General features: G+C 46.3%; 1 protein-coding gene and 1 pseudogene across 8 annotated transcripts in view; both read left to right on the forward strand.

Moving 5' to 3' along the window:
• Window positions 1–17392, forward strand: part of DIXDC1 (DIX domain containing 1) — a 69246-nt gene that overhangs the window by 7596 nt on the left and 44258 nt on the right. For 2 of the 8 annotated variants that reach the window (XM_054693089.1, XM_037505255.2), the window contains exon 1: window positions 3535–3827. The exons of 2 other annotated variants lie outside the window; for them this stretch is intronic. In XM_054693089.1, the coding sequence (XP_054549064.1) occupies window positions 3732–3827 (96 nt within the window). In that variant the 5' untranslated portion in view covers window positions 3535–3731. Of the gene's footprint in view, window positions 1–1954; window positions 2326–2982; window positions 3828–17392 lie in introns of those variants that run through there. 4 more of the 8 variants (XM_037505254.2, XM_054693090.1, XM_037505256.2 and 1 more) reach the window with 3 other exon arrangements.
• On the forward strand, window positions 12509–13676 carry LOC119240667 (40S ribosomal protein S6-like; annotated as a pseudogene).

Consider the following 17392-nt stretch of genomic DNA (forward strand, 5'->3'; position numbering starts at 1 on the left):
TACATGCACTGGGTACAGTCAGAAGTGCGGGAGGGTGAGAGAATTCACCAGAGCCAGAGCGGGGAGCAGAGCAGGCAGAAGGACCGAAGTACACTGCTGAGGGGAGCAGCGGGCGGCAGGAGAGGTCTGCGCACCATGTGGGACCCTCCTCTGGTGGCCGGGGAGCAGCCGGGAATCGAACCAGCGCTGCAGAGGCTGCGGGCAGCTTCGCAACCCAGCGCTCAACCGCTGCGCCACGGGGGAGGCCCCATAGGTTGCATCTTAACCCCTCGACCCACGAGGCCCTATTTACTTTTTCCCCCTGTTTTTATTTATTTATTTACTTTATTTATATCTTTTACATCATTGTGTATTCCCCGTAAAATTCCCATTACCAGTTTACCCATGAACCATCACCATAGTCCCTTGTGCTCTTTTCTCCCCTATTTTGATCCCTTTTCCTTCCCCTCCCTCACAGAATGTCTCGGATTTGTGGTTGCCTGCTAATTTTGTTTTATTATTATTATTTTTCCCTGATCCCTTATTATTTGATTCCCCTATATTCCTCCTATATATGAAACCATTCATTATTTTTCTTTTTCCTTCTGGCTTATTTCACTGAGAATGATCCTTTCTAGCTCCATCCATGTTGCTGCAAATGGCATGAGTTTATCTTTTTTGATTGCTGGATAGTATTCCACTGTGTATATGTACGACATCTTCTTGATCCAGTCATCTATTTTTGGGCATTTGGATTGTTTCCACAGCTTACCTATTGTAAATAGGTCTGCAGTAAACATAGAGGTGCAGGTATCTTTTTGAATTAATGTTTTTGTGTCCTTTGGGTTGATTCGTAGGAGTGGAATTGCTGGGTCATATGGTAGCTCCATTTTTAGTGGTTTGAGCAACCTCCACACAGATTTCCATAGTGGTTGGACCAGTTTGCACTCCCACCAGCAGTGTAGGAGAGTTCCTTTTACTCCACATCCTCGCCAACATTTGTTGATTCCAGTTTTTTTTTTTTTTTTTAAATACGTGCCATTCTCACTGTTGTAAGGTGGTATCTCATTGCAGAGGTGATATCAAATGAGGTGGTATCTCATTTGTATTTCCCTGCTTATAAGTGATGTTGAACATTTTTTCATATACCTGTTGGCCATTTGCATTTCCTCTTTAGAGGAGTGTCTTTTGAGCTCTTCTGCCATTTGGGTAGGTTTTTACCCAACTTTTTCAAAAGCACTAGCACATTTGGTGGGCTATATTTATTTGAATTAAAGCTCATTTAGTCAATTTAAAACTCCTTGAAAATATGGATTTTACATTGCAGTTGATTTGGAAAGAGGGAAAAGAAGGAAGGTAAGCAGATAGGCTTTTGGGTAAATCTTGTGCATCCTTGGCTTATTACCTCGACATTCCCTTGTCATTTGTGATTTGTTCAGCATGACTCTATTAAATGTGCCCTAGTCAACTATCAATAACTACAATTCTCTTTTCTATCCTCTTTTTTGCTCTCCTCCTGGCTGATTCTTACCTTTCTCTTTTTGTTTCCTCTTTAGCCTAACCTCACAGTCCAGGCCCCAAGTGGAAAAAAAGGTTGCTGTTTTCAGCTTGTCTAGGGGGTAAAAAAAATACTATGATTCACTCCCCTTCCGGTGGGGTGGGTGGGGTGGGTTGAGGTGCTGGGGCCTTAAATCAGCACAGCTTCTCTGTGTGTATGTGTGCGGCGCACGTTCATGGCACGTCTGCCTGCAAACCTGGTGTGTGATTCCAAGCACATGCACACGCCGGCACGCCCGCCTGTGTGTCAAGGTGCGTGCATCTGTGTGAGTGTAGTGCGCCCTACACTCACGCCGGAACGCCTGCCTGCAAGCCTGGTGTTTGTGTGTCTGCAGTGCGTGCACACATGCCCCCCACCGGGTGTCTGTGTGTGTGCGCGCACGCGCGCGTGTTTGTGCAGCGCGCGCACCCGCCCAGCCAGCCCGTGCGCCCCCGGTGCTCTCCCTTGCGCTTGCCGGGCCTGGGGTCCGCTCTCCAGCGCCCTTCTACCCGAGGCGAGCCCACTGTTTCTATAGGAACCGCGACAGCGCCTGGCCCCCTCCAGCCCTGGCCCCCAGTGCGAGCATGCCCAGTGGAAGCCGCCAGTTTGGCTCGGGTCTAGGTTTCCAGTAAGTGGCATGCGGGACTCCGGAGGGATCCCAATGAGCTGAGCCGAGTCTTTGTGTGTAAAGGGAGGCGGCGACGGCCGCTGGCCTGGAGACCCCGCCCGGGGTGCCCCCGACAGGAACAATGCTAGCCTGCCTGGCCCGGGGGAACTTACTGGACGTCCTGCAGGAGGGCTTCAATGAGGTAACTGCCCGCTCCTCCCACTCCCCAGCTCCCCTCCCCCAGGGCCTCCCGCCTAATCTCTGGCAGGGGTGCTCCACCGCCCCCATCCTCACGGGACCCCAAAACACATGGCCCGCAAAGCCGACTAAGGCGGTGAAGGCTCGTGTAGGGTAGACGGGGAACCTCCGGGATTCAAAAGGGCGCCTGCCCCTGGTTAAGCTGGGCGATCATCTACCCCCGGAGCTTACCTGAGCCCAGAAGCCTGGAGCAGATTCTGAGAGCTTAGCTCCTACCAAAGAGGAGGTCTCCAGCGCCCGGGGATTCTCCCCCGGGAAATCCCCAGGGAAGCCCCCGACTTTTTGCGAAAGTGCTCATTCTCCTGAGCTCCGCGGCTGAGCCAGGGGAGGGGTGGGGTGGCATCGCATTGGTAGAAAGTTTGAGAGCGGGCAGGGTGGGTAGGTGGTCCATTTTTAGTGGCCTTTTCGAGTTGATGTCGCTTTCTAAATCCAGGGCAGTAGATTTCTCCACAACCAAGGACATGGTTGGCAGAGAGGAGCCAGGAGGAGGGGGGCGGGGGGCTGAATTTCTGGACCCAATTCGGAGAAGGCAGCATTTGCTCCCTTTTTTGTGACCATGGGGACTTTGTCCTCAATCGTACGGGTGGTGTGCTTTGGGGGTCATTTTCTCTTCACTCATTTTCTCTCAAAATTCTGTTATTTATTCCATTTTCTTTTCTGTGACACAGGAAATTCTGGTTTAGGACCTTTCCTCCTTGCAATTTGCTCCATCAGTCTACCATTGCTTCAGAACCCTACCCCCTTGGGGGGCCTTATTCCAGCATCCAGGGATACCCCTGCAAGGACTAGACTGTTGTGTCTTTCTTCCACCCTCCCCCATCTCCCCTGTTTTTCTTCCTCCCTCTCATTCTCATCCTTTAATGTCTGACTCGAATTTAAGCTTTTTGAAAAATTGGTTTTTAATTAAACAATTAATGAACATATGAATACATTCTCTTCTTAAACGTGAACACGGCAGGCCAGACTGAGGGTCTTTGGCCACCCCTCCCATTCCTGCCTTTTCCCCAGAGGTAACCCTTCTCATGAATTTGTGTACAGATTGTCTTCCTACAGCTGCATTACAGGCTCTTTCCTTAATTCCTGTTTCTAATTAAGAAGCTCTGCAGCCTGAGACCTGACTCAGAACCTCCCCCCAGACCTGGCCCCTGTGCACCAGCCTTGTTGCTGACACACAGAGGGAAACTGCAGACATGCCGTCCCAGCCTAACCAACTGAGTCAGAATTTTCCTTTGGCAGAAGGGTGTCATCACCTTCGCTGCCTGCACCGCAGGGCTCTACATCTTTCCACCATTTCTCCCTGAACACACAGAAGAGGTTGTTAACAAAGAGCTGCAGTCAGAGAGTTGAAGCATGGAGGAGCCAGGAAGCCGATTACTTGAAAGCTTCCAGTATTCCTGCATCCTCCTGTCTCACTCCCTGCCTCTGGACCTGGAGCTTCAAACCCAGGTATGGCAGAAGCTCCTGAGGTGCTTTTATGGCCTCCCCCCACCACCACTTTTTAGCTTAGCTCTCACATATCAAGGCCCACTGTCTTATTAGGAGGAGGAAACCAGTAGAGTCCTCAGTCTTGGGCTTTGCCTTCGCTTCCCAACCTTTCTGCTGAAGAGCCAGGTAAACCAAGAGGCTTGACTGGGGTGTGTGTGTGCTGCGCATGCTTTCATGCTTCCCTGAATATCCCCTGAACACTCACTCTTGTAAAATATAAGTGGAAATAGGGAGTGGGAGAGTTTTCTTTCTGAGGTGGTAGTGGAGTCTTCATAGATACAATAGACACACAACTTTGTAATAATTTCCTCTCTGGAGTAATGCGGTGGTAGTGCCTCTTTTCTCTCTCTGATATTTGCTTTTTCTACCCATCTTGTCAGCTTTCCTCCACCCTTTCCACAGGCTAATGTATATCCATTCCCTTCAAGCTTTCAATTCTGACAGCCAATAGGTACTTTTGATTTCTGTGAGAAGCTGGCATCACCTAAGCAATGCTAATAGTAATGGCTCCTTATAGTTTAATGAATTCTTTCACATAATTTAAAAAAAAAAACCATCCTTTTCACATATAGCATCACATTTAGTGCTACTGAGTAATAGTTTGGTTGGTTATTTCAGGGTTGACAGGGCTCTGACCTATGCCAGCCTCTCGGATTGCTCAATTACTGTTGTGACAGGACTTTGTTGCCGCTTTGCTTTGGGAACATGATGAGGGACACAGCAGCCGTGGAGCAGGTTTGCAAGGCAAGACTCTAATACTTGAGCCGAAGTTCCTGGGCCGTTTGTTGAAAGCAGACAGGCTAGTAAAAGCTGACCATGTGACAATAGTATGAGAAATAAAGTCTGGCGGGTGGGATGGGATGGGATGGGGGACAAAGTTTTACAGGGAACAGAGAAGGGGTCATCATGCGCATATGTCAAGAGACATTTGTATCAGCAAATTATTTGATGTTAGCACAGGCAGAGTTACCCCGATACCACCATGGAGATAGTCATGTACTCAGGTCACCAGCAGCCTAGGCGTTCCCAAGCCTGCCTTGTGATACAGGCTATACTCCATAGGTAGTCGAGGAATGTTCTGTTGTGACTTATAGATAGCAAATAGGTCACAGTTGCCCATGAATGGCCAGCTAGTAGCCAGCTCATGGGGACCCACAAATAACCCAGTATTTTTTATTTCTTTTGTTTGAGTTATGTGATAAGGATGTAAGTGGAGACTTAAAAGCTGGTGTCACAATACACTTCAGTTCCTTGGAGAAACTCTTCCTTCTGAGGCTTAGAATGCCATACGCATATCTAGTCATCTCCCGGGAATGAGCCAAGCATAACTGAAACTATTCTTCATCACCTAGATTCAGTGAGGGCAGTGACCTCATTCTTTGTGACAGAGAAAACTGTCACAGGAAATGAAGCTATGGCCCTAATTGGTTAATTATGAGGATCCCCTGCAGCAGAGAAAAACCCTGCCCTCTGAATCAAGGCTTCCCTCGACTCACTGTTGGACTCTGTTCTCAATCCATCTGCCTCTGTGCATCACTGCGCATGGCACATGTTTTTTTTTCTGCCACATTCCCTGTATAGAGCCCTGGCCTCAGCACACCTGATGGATGATTCACTGAGCTGTTGCATGTCAGTGCTGCCAGTGCAGTCCCTCTTACTGACACGGTTCCTCTGCAGTGTGACTTATCCACACATTTCGGCCCCCTCCACATTCTATAGGGAGCCCTGGCTTTCCTCTCCTTACCACCTAGGTTACGGGCCTGGTTGGCTCTCATAATTTCCCATTCTATACTTCCATGAAAATGATGTATTTGTTTTCTCTTGACTTGGTACTGATGCTCTCAGAGGAACATTATCTTTGGATAATGTTGCAACAGGTATTTCTAGGGGCTGGACTTTCTTCAAACAAGAAAAACTAGAGGCTCAGTAAAAGATTTTGCATCCTGCCTTATTTGCATGTTTCCATTACTTGTGAGTTCCACAAACATTTTGTGGTGTAGGTGTGAGAAGGGCAAGAAGGAGAGGAAAAGAGAGACTTTGGTGCTTGTGTCGGAAGCTTTTATAGTGCTAAGGTGACACTATGCTTTGGTCAATAAGTGTTCACTCAGTTATTTGGTCATTTATGAGGCAAAGGGGTGGATAAAATCATTGAAAAACACTTGGTTCCTACTTCCAAAGGGATTTATAAGGAGAGAGAAAAAAAAACACATGATGCTTATTGTGATAAATGTCATGAAAGAGGTAGTGTTTGTGGGAACTCCTAGGGTTTCCTTCTACTTCTGTTCTTGTGCAAAGCACCAAAAAGTTACCAACCTACCTGCTCCCTGAGGCCAACTTTCCCCTGCTCTGGCCTGGTAAACAGGCATGCAAGCCTCATTCAACAGACAGTCACTGAATTACTGTGTTTACCAGGCACCATGCCAGGCTCTGGAAATAGAAATCAAATAACATAGTCTGTACCCTCCAGGAGCTTATGGGCCAAGGAAGAAATGGGAAATGTTCCTTGAGGAGACAGAGAAAACCTGTACTGGCTGTGGTGTCAATGGCTTGAGGGACTGGAAGTTTGGGGAAGAATTTATTAAAACGTTGACTGATGAGAAATATATTTTCTGAACGTAAGGCTCAGATATTTAGCATGTGACCGGAAAGACTTTCCCTACCAGTTTCCCTCCAAATAAAAAAGGAGAAATTTAAATCCTACTATGAGATTCATCTGTGGGGGTGTGTCTGAGAAATACAGGAAGAGCCTTTGTCTGGGGTCACCCCCATGGGGGACTTAGAATGAGAGGGGGAGAGGGTGGGCAGGTGGGGCATCTGTAGGGAGCATCTCCCCTAAGGGCCTCCTGCCTTCCTTGCATTAGGATCTGCAACCTGGGGCCAACCAGAGGCTTTCAGACATTTCCACAATGAATTCCTCTGTGCTTTTGCAGTAGAAATTAAAAGGCCTCTTAAGTCTTCAATGTAACAAAGCACTCTACCCCCTAACCTTCTCTTTTCTATCCTGACTGATTTTTCCTCCTCACCCAGGCTGGTTGGCTTTGCGCCCACAGGAGTCAATGCCAACTAAGCAGATGCTCCCTGGCAGCAGGTGCTCAGGCAGCTTTATGTCCTCCTGGTGAGTGATGGGCTCCAGGCGTGTGGAACAGCCATGGGGCGCTGCTTGCCAGGTGCCACTCCCCCAGGCAGTTCAGAGAGATGGGCCTGCTAGAAGCGCTTCGCCAGGACTGGTCTGTTTGGCATAGGCTACGCAGCCCAAAAGACTCAGCGACACTTTCCTGAATGTATTACATTTCTTTGTTATCACTCAAACCAGGCCCCATTTAAGTGACTGTGGAACTAATAACCTTCAGAGGTCGGGTATGGCAAGGGGCTCAAGAACCAATCCCAGAGGCCATAGGAGTGGCTTCCCTGCGCTATTTTGAGGGTGAGGGACACCGTAGACGACACAGCTCTCACTCATTCACTCATTCACATGTATTTATTGGGCACTTTCCTTGTAACTTGCATTCTTCAGTTAACAGAGTGTTTGTGGAACACTCATAACTAACGAAGGTGTAAAAATAAGGGGAGGAAATGAAATCTTATACCAAATCTCTAGTTTTTCACTACAGTAATGAAAGTAATGCACTTTCTGCTGCATTATCCTTTGACCACTAGGCTGAACACCAGTGTGAATAGTCCTGCCGTACAGGGGAGAAGAATGATGGTTTTGACATAAGACCTTTCTTTCTCGCTAATTAGCCATCAGGTTCAATGACTAGCTTTTCAGGAAAGAGTTAATCAAAAAGAAATACAGGCTTATGTTTTTATTGGCACAGTTTAGACCAATCACAGCTCAAGCTTTTCAGCCCCCTCCCCCCACCCGCCCCAACCTTTCCTCTCGGTTTTTCAGTAATATCCCCACCCCCACCTCCTCATGGTTTTTTTTTTTTCACCTTTAACCAGAACCTTTAATTTTTAACGTCTACATTCCATTCTATAATTATAATTTACATAGTTGTGTATCCTTAAACTTACATGTCCTTAAACTTATAGCCCCTTTATTGCAACACCCTTCCCAAGTTTATTGCTTTGATTTGTCTTGCTTGTTTGGTTGGATTTCATTACCTAGTTTTTCTAGAAGGTCTTAGAGGCCCTTGAATTTTAGCATGCTTGAAACTGTTGTCCTTATTCTTAAAAAACAACTTGGATTGTTATTAATTTTAGATAACTCAGTGTTGCATATCCTCATGGTTTTTATGCTTGAGGGTCTCTGAGTGCTACAGGGTACTTAATTGCCCTGCAAAACTGTTTCCTTCCTGAGCCATTCAGATCTTCTCCCGAATCCTTCCTCTAGCACATGGAGGCATCCCATTGCCTTTCTTGTTTGCTTCTTGCTTGCCAGCAGGGCACCACACAGCCAACTCCTTGGATGTTCTGAGCTGGAAACAGCAGGTCCCCCAGACAGCAGGGTGAAGTCCAGCTAGTGCTTTTGCAGCTCTAACCAAACAAGTCCCCTACAGGAATTCTCTTTGACCTTGAGGGTTAGAGGAGACAGAGAGGAGGCTAAGTTTGCAAATTTGTTTGGAAGGGAGGGCAGGTCCCAAAGTTGAACAGAAGGAAAGTTACATTTGATCTCAGAAAGCTTTCAAGGTCAAGATTGCTTGCACAAATGAAGACCGAGGACAGTGTTGTCTCTAATGGATGAGTTGCAGCTCACATGGTGGGGTTATTTGGAGTGTCTTGGCGGAAGATGATGGAAATTGTGGGGTGCTTGGACCTCCATGCAAGCTACTTCTCTGTGTCACCACAGGTCTTAAAACTTGAGAGTGACTAGCCCCTCATGTTGAAATCCTGCTCACACAGCTTTGACTGTTGCATCTTTTCCTGACTTTTTCTTTTTAACGATTTATTTATTTATTTATTCATGCAAGAGTTGGGGTGCAAGTCAGAGGTGCGGGACGTGAGAGGATTCACCAGAGACACAGTGGGGAGCATAACAAGCAGATCTACTGAAATACACTGCTGAGGGGCGCAGCAGGCAAGACAGGAGAGGTCTGCTGCAACATGTGGGTCAGCTTCCTGGCTGGGGATCTAACTCTTGCTGTAGTGCCTGCGGATAGCTTCATAGTGCTGAGACTTAACCCCTTGAGCCACCAGGGAGGCCCCTTTTCCTGACTTTTAGTCTTTCTAGGTATCTGGATTACACAGGCATTCTAGCTTCCCCAGAGTAAGTTAGAGGTGTTAATTCTGGGCAGCAGTTAGTTCTAGGCTATCACTGGCATCGTATGTTCGATTGTCTTGCTTTTTTAAATTAGTTTGGTTGCAAGTGTGCAGAGTCCATGCGAAGGTAGCAGAGATAAACACTGATAGAAACTGACTCCCAGAATCCAAGGAAAGGCTGCAAAACTAAGCCCTTGAGAGGATGGACCCGAGTCTGAGAAACAGTGATACTCAAGGACTCAAAACCATGGAGGATGTCTCCCTGTGCTTTCTGCTCTCTGGGGGAGACTACATTCTCTTTTACCACAGTTGGCTTTTCTCTCCCAGGTGGGCTGCATGGTCTATGATAACATCTAAATTTTGTATCTTGCAACTTTGTCAGAAAAAAGACAGAATGAGAAGCTGGTTCTATGCCTGAATGTTGGAGCAAGTAACTCAACTAGACCACCCAACTGGGCCAGTAGAGGAGGTCATATCTTCCCAGGCTGGTCCCAGGGACCCCACTGTGTACACGAGGGTGCATGTTGCTACACAGGGGTACTCTTGAGAGCTGGGAAGCTCCCTCCCTAAGAGCTGTTAGCTACACAACCTGTGAGGCTGACCTGAACCAGACTGTATTCCTACTGTGCTTCTCCAGCCCTTGTTGGAAACAGACCAAGAACTAGAAATACATTCAAGATAAGTCAACATTCCAACTATTTTCATGTTGCTGAAACTGAAACACTCATCTTGTCTTTACCGAGTGATAGATTTATAAAATGAGAATGCCCGAAGGAAACAAAAGGTAGTGGTTTTTTATTTGTTTGTTTATTTGATTTTAGCTGCTGCAGGAAGCCCTAATGCTTTACTTCAGGTAGCTGGGGTGAATGGTGGCACTTTGAAATGGAGAGAAGGAGGGTGAGTGAGTTGGGCTCTGGATCCCCTGTCCTGGCCCTGAACAGAGAAACTCTGTTGTTTCCTATGTTTTATGTATCTGACTTAAACACAAGTTAAAATTTTTATTATACGATAAAAAGGAGGAGGAGGAAGAGAAAGAAATCATTACTAGTCCAATCCCAGGCAGTAACAGCCTCTTGCAAGAAGTGTACAGTCTTTCACCTGCTGCAGAAGCAGCTCTAGTCAATTTAAAACCAAGCAGCAGAGCTCCTCAGGGCCTAGGCACGCCCTACTGGCTTTATTCAGAGATAAACATCTCAGTGGGGGATGTGGGCAGTGTGGCTGGTCCTCTGAAGTGTCTATTTTGTCCTTCCAATCAATTTTTTCAGACTTAGCAGTAGCATTTATTGCAAGAACAGGGTCTTGCTTGTCCTTTGAGTGAGGAGTACAGGTACCTTCAAGTCAAAAGGGGAGACAATCCAGGACTTAGTTTAGACTAAGTGGGAGGAGTGAGGACCTAAAGCTGGTGTAACCTTAAGCTGTGGGGTTAAGAAGGGGTAAGAATGACCCCACCTGATTGGGAATCTCTCATCACTTTGTTAGGTGCCATTTAATAGGTCCCGGCAGACATAGTGTCTTGGCAAAGGCCTTTCTTCAATTAAAAGTTACTATATCAATATCATTGCAGACATGCTTATCAAGTTTTTTTTTTTTTTAAATTGCATGAATAGTAAACAGCCTCAACATTTTAATATTTACCAATCTGGTATGACTTCAGATGCAAGATGAGGATAGTCTAGGGGCCTCCTTGGTGGCACAAGGGGTTAAGCACCACATTATGAAGCAATCTGCAGCCTCTGCAGCACGAGTTAGATCCCCGGCCCACCAGGGAGCAACCCACATGGTGAGCCAAACCTTTCCTATCTCGCCCGCTGCTCCCCTCAGCAGTGTATTTCTGTTAGTCTGCCTGTTCTGTTCCCCACTCTGTCTCTGGTAGGTCCTCTCACCCCCCGTATCTCTAGCCTGTGCCCAGCTCTTGTATGCATAAATAAATAAATCTTTAAAAAAGAAAAAGATGAGGATAGTCTAGCCTCTTTCTGTGCCGCCTTAGCCTCAACTGATGTCACATCCTGTAATTTATTCCACAGAATTATCCTACATATTGAACTCTAAATTCTTCTCTTTGCCCAAACCCCCCCCGCCATTTCTGTCCTTACTCTTAGTTTTCTCCTTACTCTTCTCTCTTCTCTTAGTTTCTCCTCCACAGTGTAGATTTCTTGAGTACTCACTTTGAATACTCTCACCACCATCCTCACTTTCTTTGGCCTGGTGATCACGGCCTCTCCAACCATTTCCAGTCTCTGATCAGCCCATTCTCAGTTTCCTTTGCTCATGGCCTAGGCCTGCCGAGCACTTCTAGGAAAAGTCACAAACTTTGCAGATCAACTCAATGACAAAATCGTGGTTTCCAGGCTCACTGAGTCCTTTGCTAAGAAATCTTTAGCCGTCACTTCTTCCCAGCTTCCCACAGCGTCCCTTTCCTGAAGCCACCTTCATTCTCTGCCCCTTTAACTCTCCACAGATAACCAGCCTACTTCATAATCACTAGAGGGGCAATTGGATTGGAGCTCCTTCAACCTTCCTCTGTCCTACCTCCAAATTTCCCACCTACATACCTTTTCCTGCCTCAGGACCAGAGGAGGAAGTAGCCCACATCCTCTCCTCTGAAACCTTGCTGCATCTTTCACACCCTCCCTTGGACCTGCTTCTCCTACACTCACCCCTCAACTCAGCCTCCAGCTGTCCTCTTCTCCTAACAAACCCCCATTCCCTGTCCCCCTTCCTCTCCAGCTACACCCTCTCCCTTCCTCTCATTGCTTCTGTTGTCCTATACTTCTTGCGATTTTTCAGTTCCTGCCATCTGACTTTTAACACCCTCTTCCCACTTTATGGTATCTGATCTCAGAAAGGTGACCAAATCCTGTGAAGTATTAAATGAGTAGAGTCCTCAGCCTGGACTCTACTGAAACCGTGCAAACCTAGGGAGTGTCATAATTAGTGGAGCCCTCACCCTTGTGCTTACAATGAATTGCAAGACAGGACTCAAACACAGAGTATAACAACAACAGGGCTTATTTACAAGGGGAGATTTAAAAAAAGAGTTTTTAAGGCACCAGTGGCTCTCTGTCCTACTGCCTATAGTGTCCACAGTGTCCAATAAGCCAAAGCAAAAGCTGCTCTTTAAGGGTGACATTGTCCTATGAGAGCCTGGAGCTGGTGGCACACTGATAACTGGTGGACCAGGACCCAACTCACAGAGGCAGCTGGAGGTGATCACAAGTGGCATTTCTGAGGCCACATTGCAGCAGCCAGCAGCAGTGATCTGGAGGCCTCCCTGGCAGCGCTGGAGGCAAGAGTAATAAGAGACCGCTCTAAAGGTGGTGCGGGCACAGGCCTGCAGCGCCCATCAGGCAGCTGCAATAAGGCAGCAATGTTCAGCTCTTAGAGGTGGTGCTGGTGATACAGGAAACAGGAGCAGCAATCGACACTCCAAAGCAGTGAGGCAGAGGTCAGAACTGATAAGCGAGTCCTCGACAGGTCAGACGTCTCAAGACAGGAACTAATGGTCTTTACAGGAGAGTGTCTGAATCCGCCCTGAGCCCTGGCTTCTACTGCTTTTAGGGTCCCTTTGAGCCTCCCCTTGCTCCTAACAGCACTATGGGTTTCAAAACTTAAATAGCTCAGTATCAAAACCCAGACCCCACCAGCTAGTGAAACCTGATTCTCTCTGTCAAGGTCGACCATCTCGTGCCAGCTGTGGTGGTAGGCACATGGGATGCAGCAGGCCAAGCAGGCTCCAAGGCGCCACTGAGCCAAGAGCTGCAAAGCTCCTCTTACACCACCACACGTGACCTTCCTGACCACTGGTTCAGGAAACCAGTGGTCTCTCGTTCCCTGTTGTCATGGCACCTGAGAGGCAGTTGGCTGCTTCAAGATGAAGCCAAACCTCTCTTTCCCAGCCACTGCCTGCCAGAAACTCATTGAAATGGATGATGAATGCAAACTTGGTTCCTTTTTGAGAAGCCTACGGCCACAGAAGTTATTGCTGGCACCCTGGGTGAAGAATGGAAGGATACGAGGTCCGAATCAGTGGTGGGAAGGTGTTATGAAGGAGAGTGTCCTGTCCCCTGGACCAGTTCACCTACTACTGATAAGGGCATCCCTGGGATAGCCCAAGGCGGATTGATGAAAGAAAGCCCAAATATGTTTGGCTTTGCATTGTGGATGCCGGTCTGAGTGTTTGCAACTTGGTCATTGTGAAAAAGGAGAAAAGTATGTTCCTGGACTCGCTGATCCACCTGTGAAAAAACTCATATTTGGGCCAGGGGCCCAAAGGAGCTAGCAGAATCCACAGACTTTTCAACCTCTCTGGAAGGTGAGGTCCCCCAAGAGGTGGTGAGGAAGACCCTAAACAATGAAGGTGAGACACCTAGGACCAACACACCCAATCCAGCATCTCATTACTCCACAAACGGTGGAGTAGTGCTCTGAAGAAACAACTTGCTAAGAAAAAGCAAGGAGGAGATTGCAGCGTATGTTAAACTTGAATGAAAGAGGCCAAAGAAAAATGCCAGGAACAGATTGCCACGAAACAGAGACTGTCTTCCTTGAGAGTGTCCACCTCCTAGTCTGAGTCCAGTCAAATATGAATTTTTCTAAAAGGGAGTAAGAGCAGACATCAAAACAAAAAAGTGAAAAATCTCTCCTCCCTAGGTCCTCCCCTAATACTTCCTCTGTCCTTTCGCATATTTTTAAAGATTTGTTGCTTATGTCACTTCACTTGTCTCTTTAATGTTGCTATATTCTGGCTTTCTGCCCTGAGTGTTTCTGTCTTCTGTCTTTTTGTACGCTTTCTTTGGCAGAGTAGAAATAATAGATTCTTTGGAGTGAGATGCAGTGGTGTCATTACCTATCTGTCAGTCACTTTTGACTTGTTTCTGGAATTTTCCTCTTCCAGCTATATGCTTCAGTTTAGACTTTTAGCTTCTCTCACTCGTATTATTTCCTGGTCTCTTCTTTGGTTTCTCCAGACCTGTCTACTCTTTCTGTCCCATATTCTGCTCTGTCCAAGTCACCTTTTTAAGATGCAGGTCTCAGGGCCTCCCTGGTGGCGCAGCGAGTTGAGCACAGCTCTGTGAAGCTGTCCGCAGCCTCTGCAGCGTGGGTTCGATTCCCAGCAGGCCTCTCCTGTCGTGCCCGCTGCTCCCCTCAGCAGTGTGTTTCGGTCTGTCTGCCTGTTCTGTTCCCCGCTCTGTTTCTGGTGAATCCTCTCACCCTCCCGCACCTCTGACTTGTAACCCAGCTCTTGTATAAAAATAAATAAATCTTAAAAAAAAAAAAAAGATGTGGGTCTCAGTTTCTCCTGTTGAAGAGAAACGCCACACTCTCCTGTTGAAGGTGTCTAAGCCTTAAGTCTAATAAGCTCTCTAGGTCTGATGCTGACCTTTCTCCATCATTATCACCTGCCAGTGACGGCTTTGCCCATGTTAACTTGGAAGCTGGCTACTCCACTATACCATGTGGCTTCATGGTTCTTTCTCCTTTTATCACCCCTGCCTCAGATGCCCTTCTCCTCTAGAGCTGATAAACACCTTTAAAGAACCAGAGAACCAGACAAACATCTCTCTCCTCTTGACCTTCCTGGATCCCCTCATCCTTCTGTTCTGTGGCTTTTTTTGTGCATCGATGTTGTTTTTAGACTGTTCTTCATTGCATTACAATTACATGTGTGCCTGTAAGCGCTGGGCCTAGCCCAGAGGAGGGACTCAAGTAATGTTGGTTGATTTGAATAAACAATTGCCCAGAAAAACAGGGTCTAGAAGGATCTAGCAAGATCCTGTGAGATAGAATCTAGCAAGAATTTTTTGAAGGTCAGTGTGCATTAAGGAAAAGTGTATAAGAACGAAGATGGAAGATGTGGTTTAACAGCAGAAGATGTGACATATTGGGGTTTGGTGACAGCGCTGTGTGAGTCAACAGTGTGAGGTGATAACAAAAGAAGAAGAGGAGGAGAGGGGGAGGAGCAAGAGGGGGAAAGAATGTGAAATATCTTGCTGAGGAAGTTGAGTGTCTGGTTTGAAATCCAGAGTGTTGTGTTTGGTCTAGGTATTGTGGTTTAAGGGACTTAGGCCAGAATAGCAATAATTCTCAAAGGCATTGTGCTTTTAGGATTTTTGGAAAATGATCAAAATAGACAAACTGCAAGCTAATATGAGGAAGAAAAAGGGAAAACTACAAATATACAAAATAAGAAATGACAATGGAGAAATAAACATTGAAACAAAAGGTTGGGAGACTTCTCAGGTCTGTGCAAATACATTTTATTTATTTATTTATTTATTTATTTATTTAAAAGATGTATTTATTTTTTGCATACAAGAACTGGTGTACAGGCCAGAGGTGTGGGGGAGATGAGAGGATTCTCCAGAGATAAAGTGGGGAGCTGAATAGGCAGATCTACTGAAATACGCTGCTGAGGGGAGCAGCAGGCAAGACAGGAGAGGTCTGCTGCAACATGTGGGTTAGCTGCCTGGCCGGGGATCAAACTCTGCTGCAGTGTCTGGTAATAGCTTAATAGTGCTGTGTTTTTAACCCCTGTGCCACGAGGGAGGCCCTTCTTGTACTTGCTTTTTGACCCAATAATCCCACTTCCTGGAATCTACCCTGAAGACAGACTTTCGGCAACGTGAAAACACACATATGTGAGATTACTCATTGCAGCATTTCTTTCAATTGTAAAGTAGTGGGAGAAACCTAAATGCTCATATATAGGAGGATGGTTAAATGAACAAAGATATATCCATTTGTTGGAGTACTATGGAGCTCTGAAAAATGACTAATAGGCTCATATGCTTCAAAATTGTCAAGATCACAAAAGACAGATTTAACAACTGCCCCAGGTTGGAGGAGACAAAAGAGACACTACATCTAAATGCAGGATGAGAGGTTGGGTTGGATCCTGGTCAGAAAAAATTATGTTTGTGGGATAATTTGAATAAGTGGTAAAATTTGAACAAGCTATGTAGAGTAGTTCACAATTTCATAGTTTATTAGTATTAATTTCACAATTTCAAAGTTAATCCCCTGTTTTGGTCATTATGTCATGGTTATATAAGACAAACATTTGGAGAAACTGGATTATGAGGTCAGGAAATTTTTTGTACCTTTTTTGCTGCATTGGGTCTGAAATTATTTCAAAAGGAAAAACTAATAAAATAATAAGTAATACTTAGGGGTTCTGAATAACATCTAGTATGAGTCATCAGTGTGTTCTGGTGGCCGAGGAAGGAAGGAAGGAAGGAAAAAAAGGAAATCCCTGAATGAGTCCTTTACACCCGAAGTATTGTGTTAGGCTTGAGGTGTCCTGTATTCAGAGAGATTTGGATGGGAAGATCAATAATATGCAGAACCATTTATGTGAGGAATGGTTAACTGAATACCTGGAACACTTAAGGAATATTGATAGATCTGGGCCTCACTTGTAAGAAATTCTGACTGGGGTGGGCTCAAACAATATCTTTTTAAATCTTGGGTGATTCTGATAAGTAGTCAGGATTATAACCCCTTGGTTAAGGCATCTGGAGTGTTCAGCTAAGAAATGACTCAAGTCAGCTCTACAAGAATCATATAAGAGAGCTTCGGAAAATAAAGCTTTCTAGGTTTTCTCCTGTAGAGTGAATTGGTGGACTTGGGGTAAGGTTTGCCCATCTGTTTTTGAAAAACTTCCCTTATGGTCTTGATGTGCAACCAGGTACGGGACCGGTGGGACAGGTCAGTGCTTCTTACTTTGATGTGCATGTGAATCCCCAGCGCATCTTGTTAAAATACAGATTTTGATTTGGTGGGGCTGGGGTGGAGCCTTAGAGCAAGCTTTTCTTTCTTTCTTTCTTTTTTTTTTAAGATTTATTTCTTTATTTACACAAGCACTGGGTACAGTCAGAAGTGTGGAAGGGTGAGAGAATTCACCAGAGCCAGAGCGGAGAGCAGAACAAGCAGAATGACGAAATACACTGCTGAGGGGGAGCAGTGGGCGAGACAGGAGAGGTCTGCGTGCCATGTGGGACCCTCGCTGGTGGCCGGGGATCGAACCAGCACTGCAGAGGCTGTGGGCAGCTTCGCAGCCCAGCGCTCAACCACTGCGCCACCAGGGGAGGCCCTAGAGCAAGCATTTCTAACAGGTTCCCAAGTGATGCTGGTGCAGCTGATCCAGGGACCCACTTTGAGCAGTAGACAGTCACTTAGTGTAGATCCTTATATATGAGACATAAATGTTGGCTGTTGGGGAGGAAGTGGTTTAGACTCCTAAGCCTTCCATCATGAGAGTTTTGGTGAGGACCCAGCATAACTCTTGATATGGAGTAGATGTTTAGAAAAGTGCTAACTATTAT

Source organism: Talpa occidentalis, unplaced genomic scaffold, assembly GCF_014898055.3.
Source record: "Talpa occidentalis isolate TD23 unplaced genomic scaffold, MPIMG_talOcc4v2.1 talOcc4.12, whole genome shotgun sequence".
Taxonomy (NCBI): domain Eukaryota; kingdom Metazoa; phylum Chordata; class Mammalia; order Eulipotyphla; family Talpidae; genus Talpa; species Talpa occidentalis.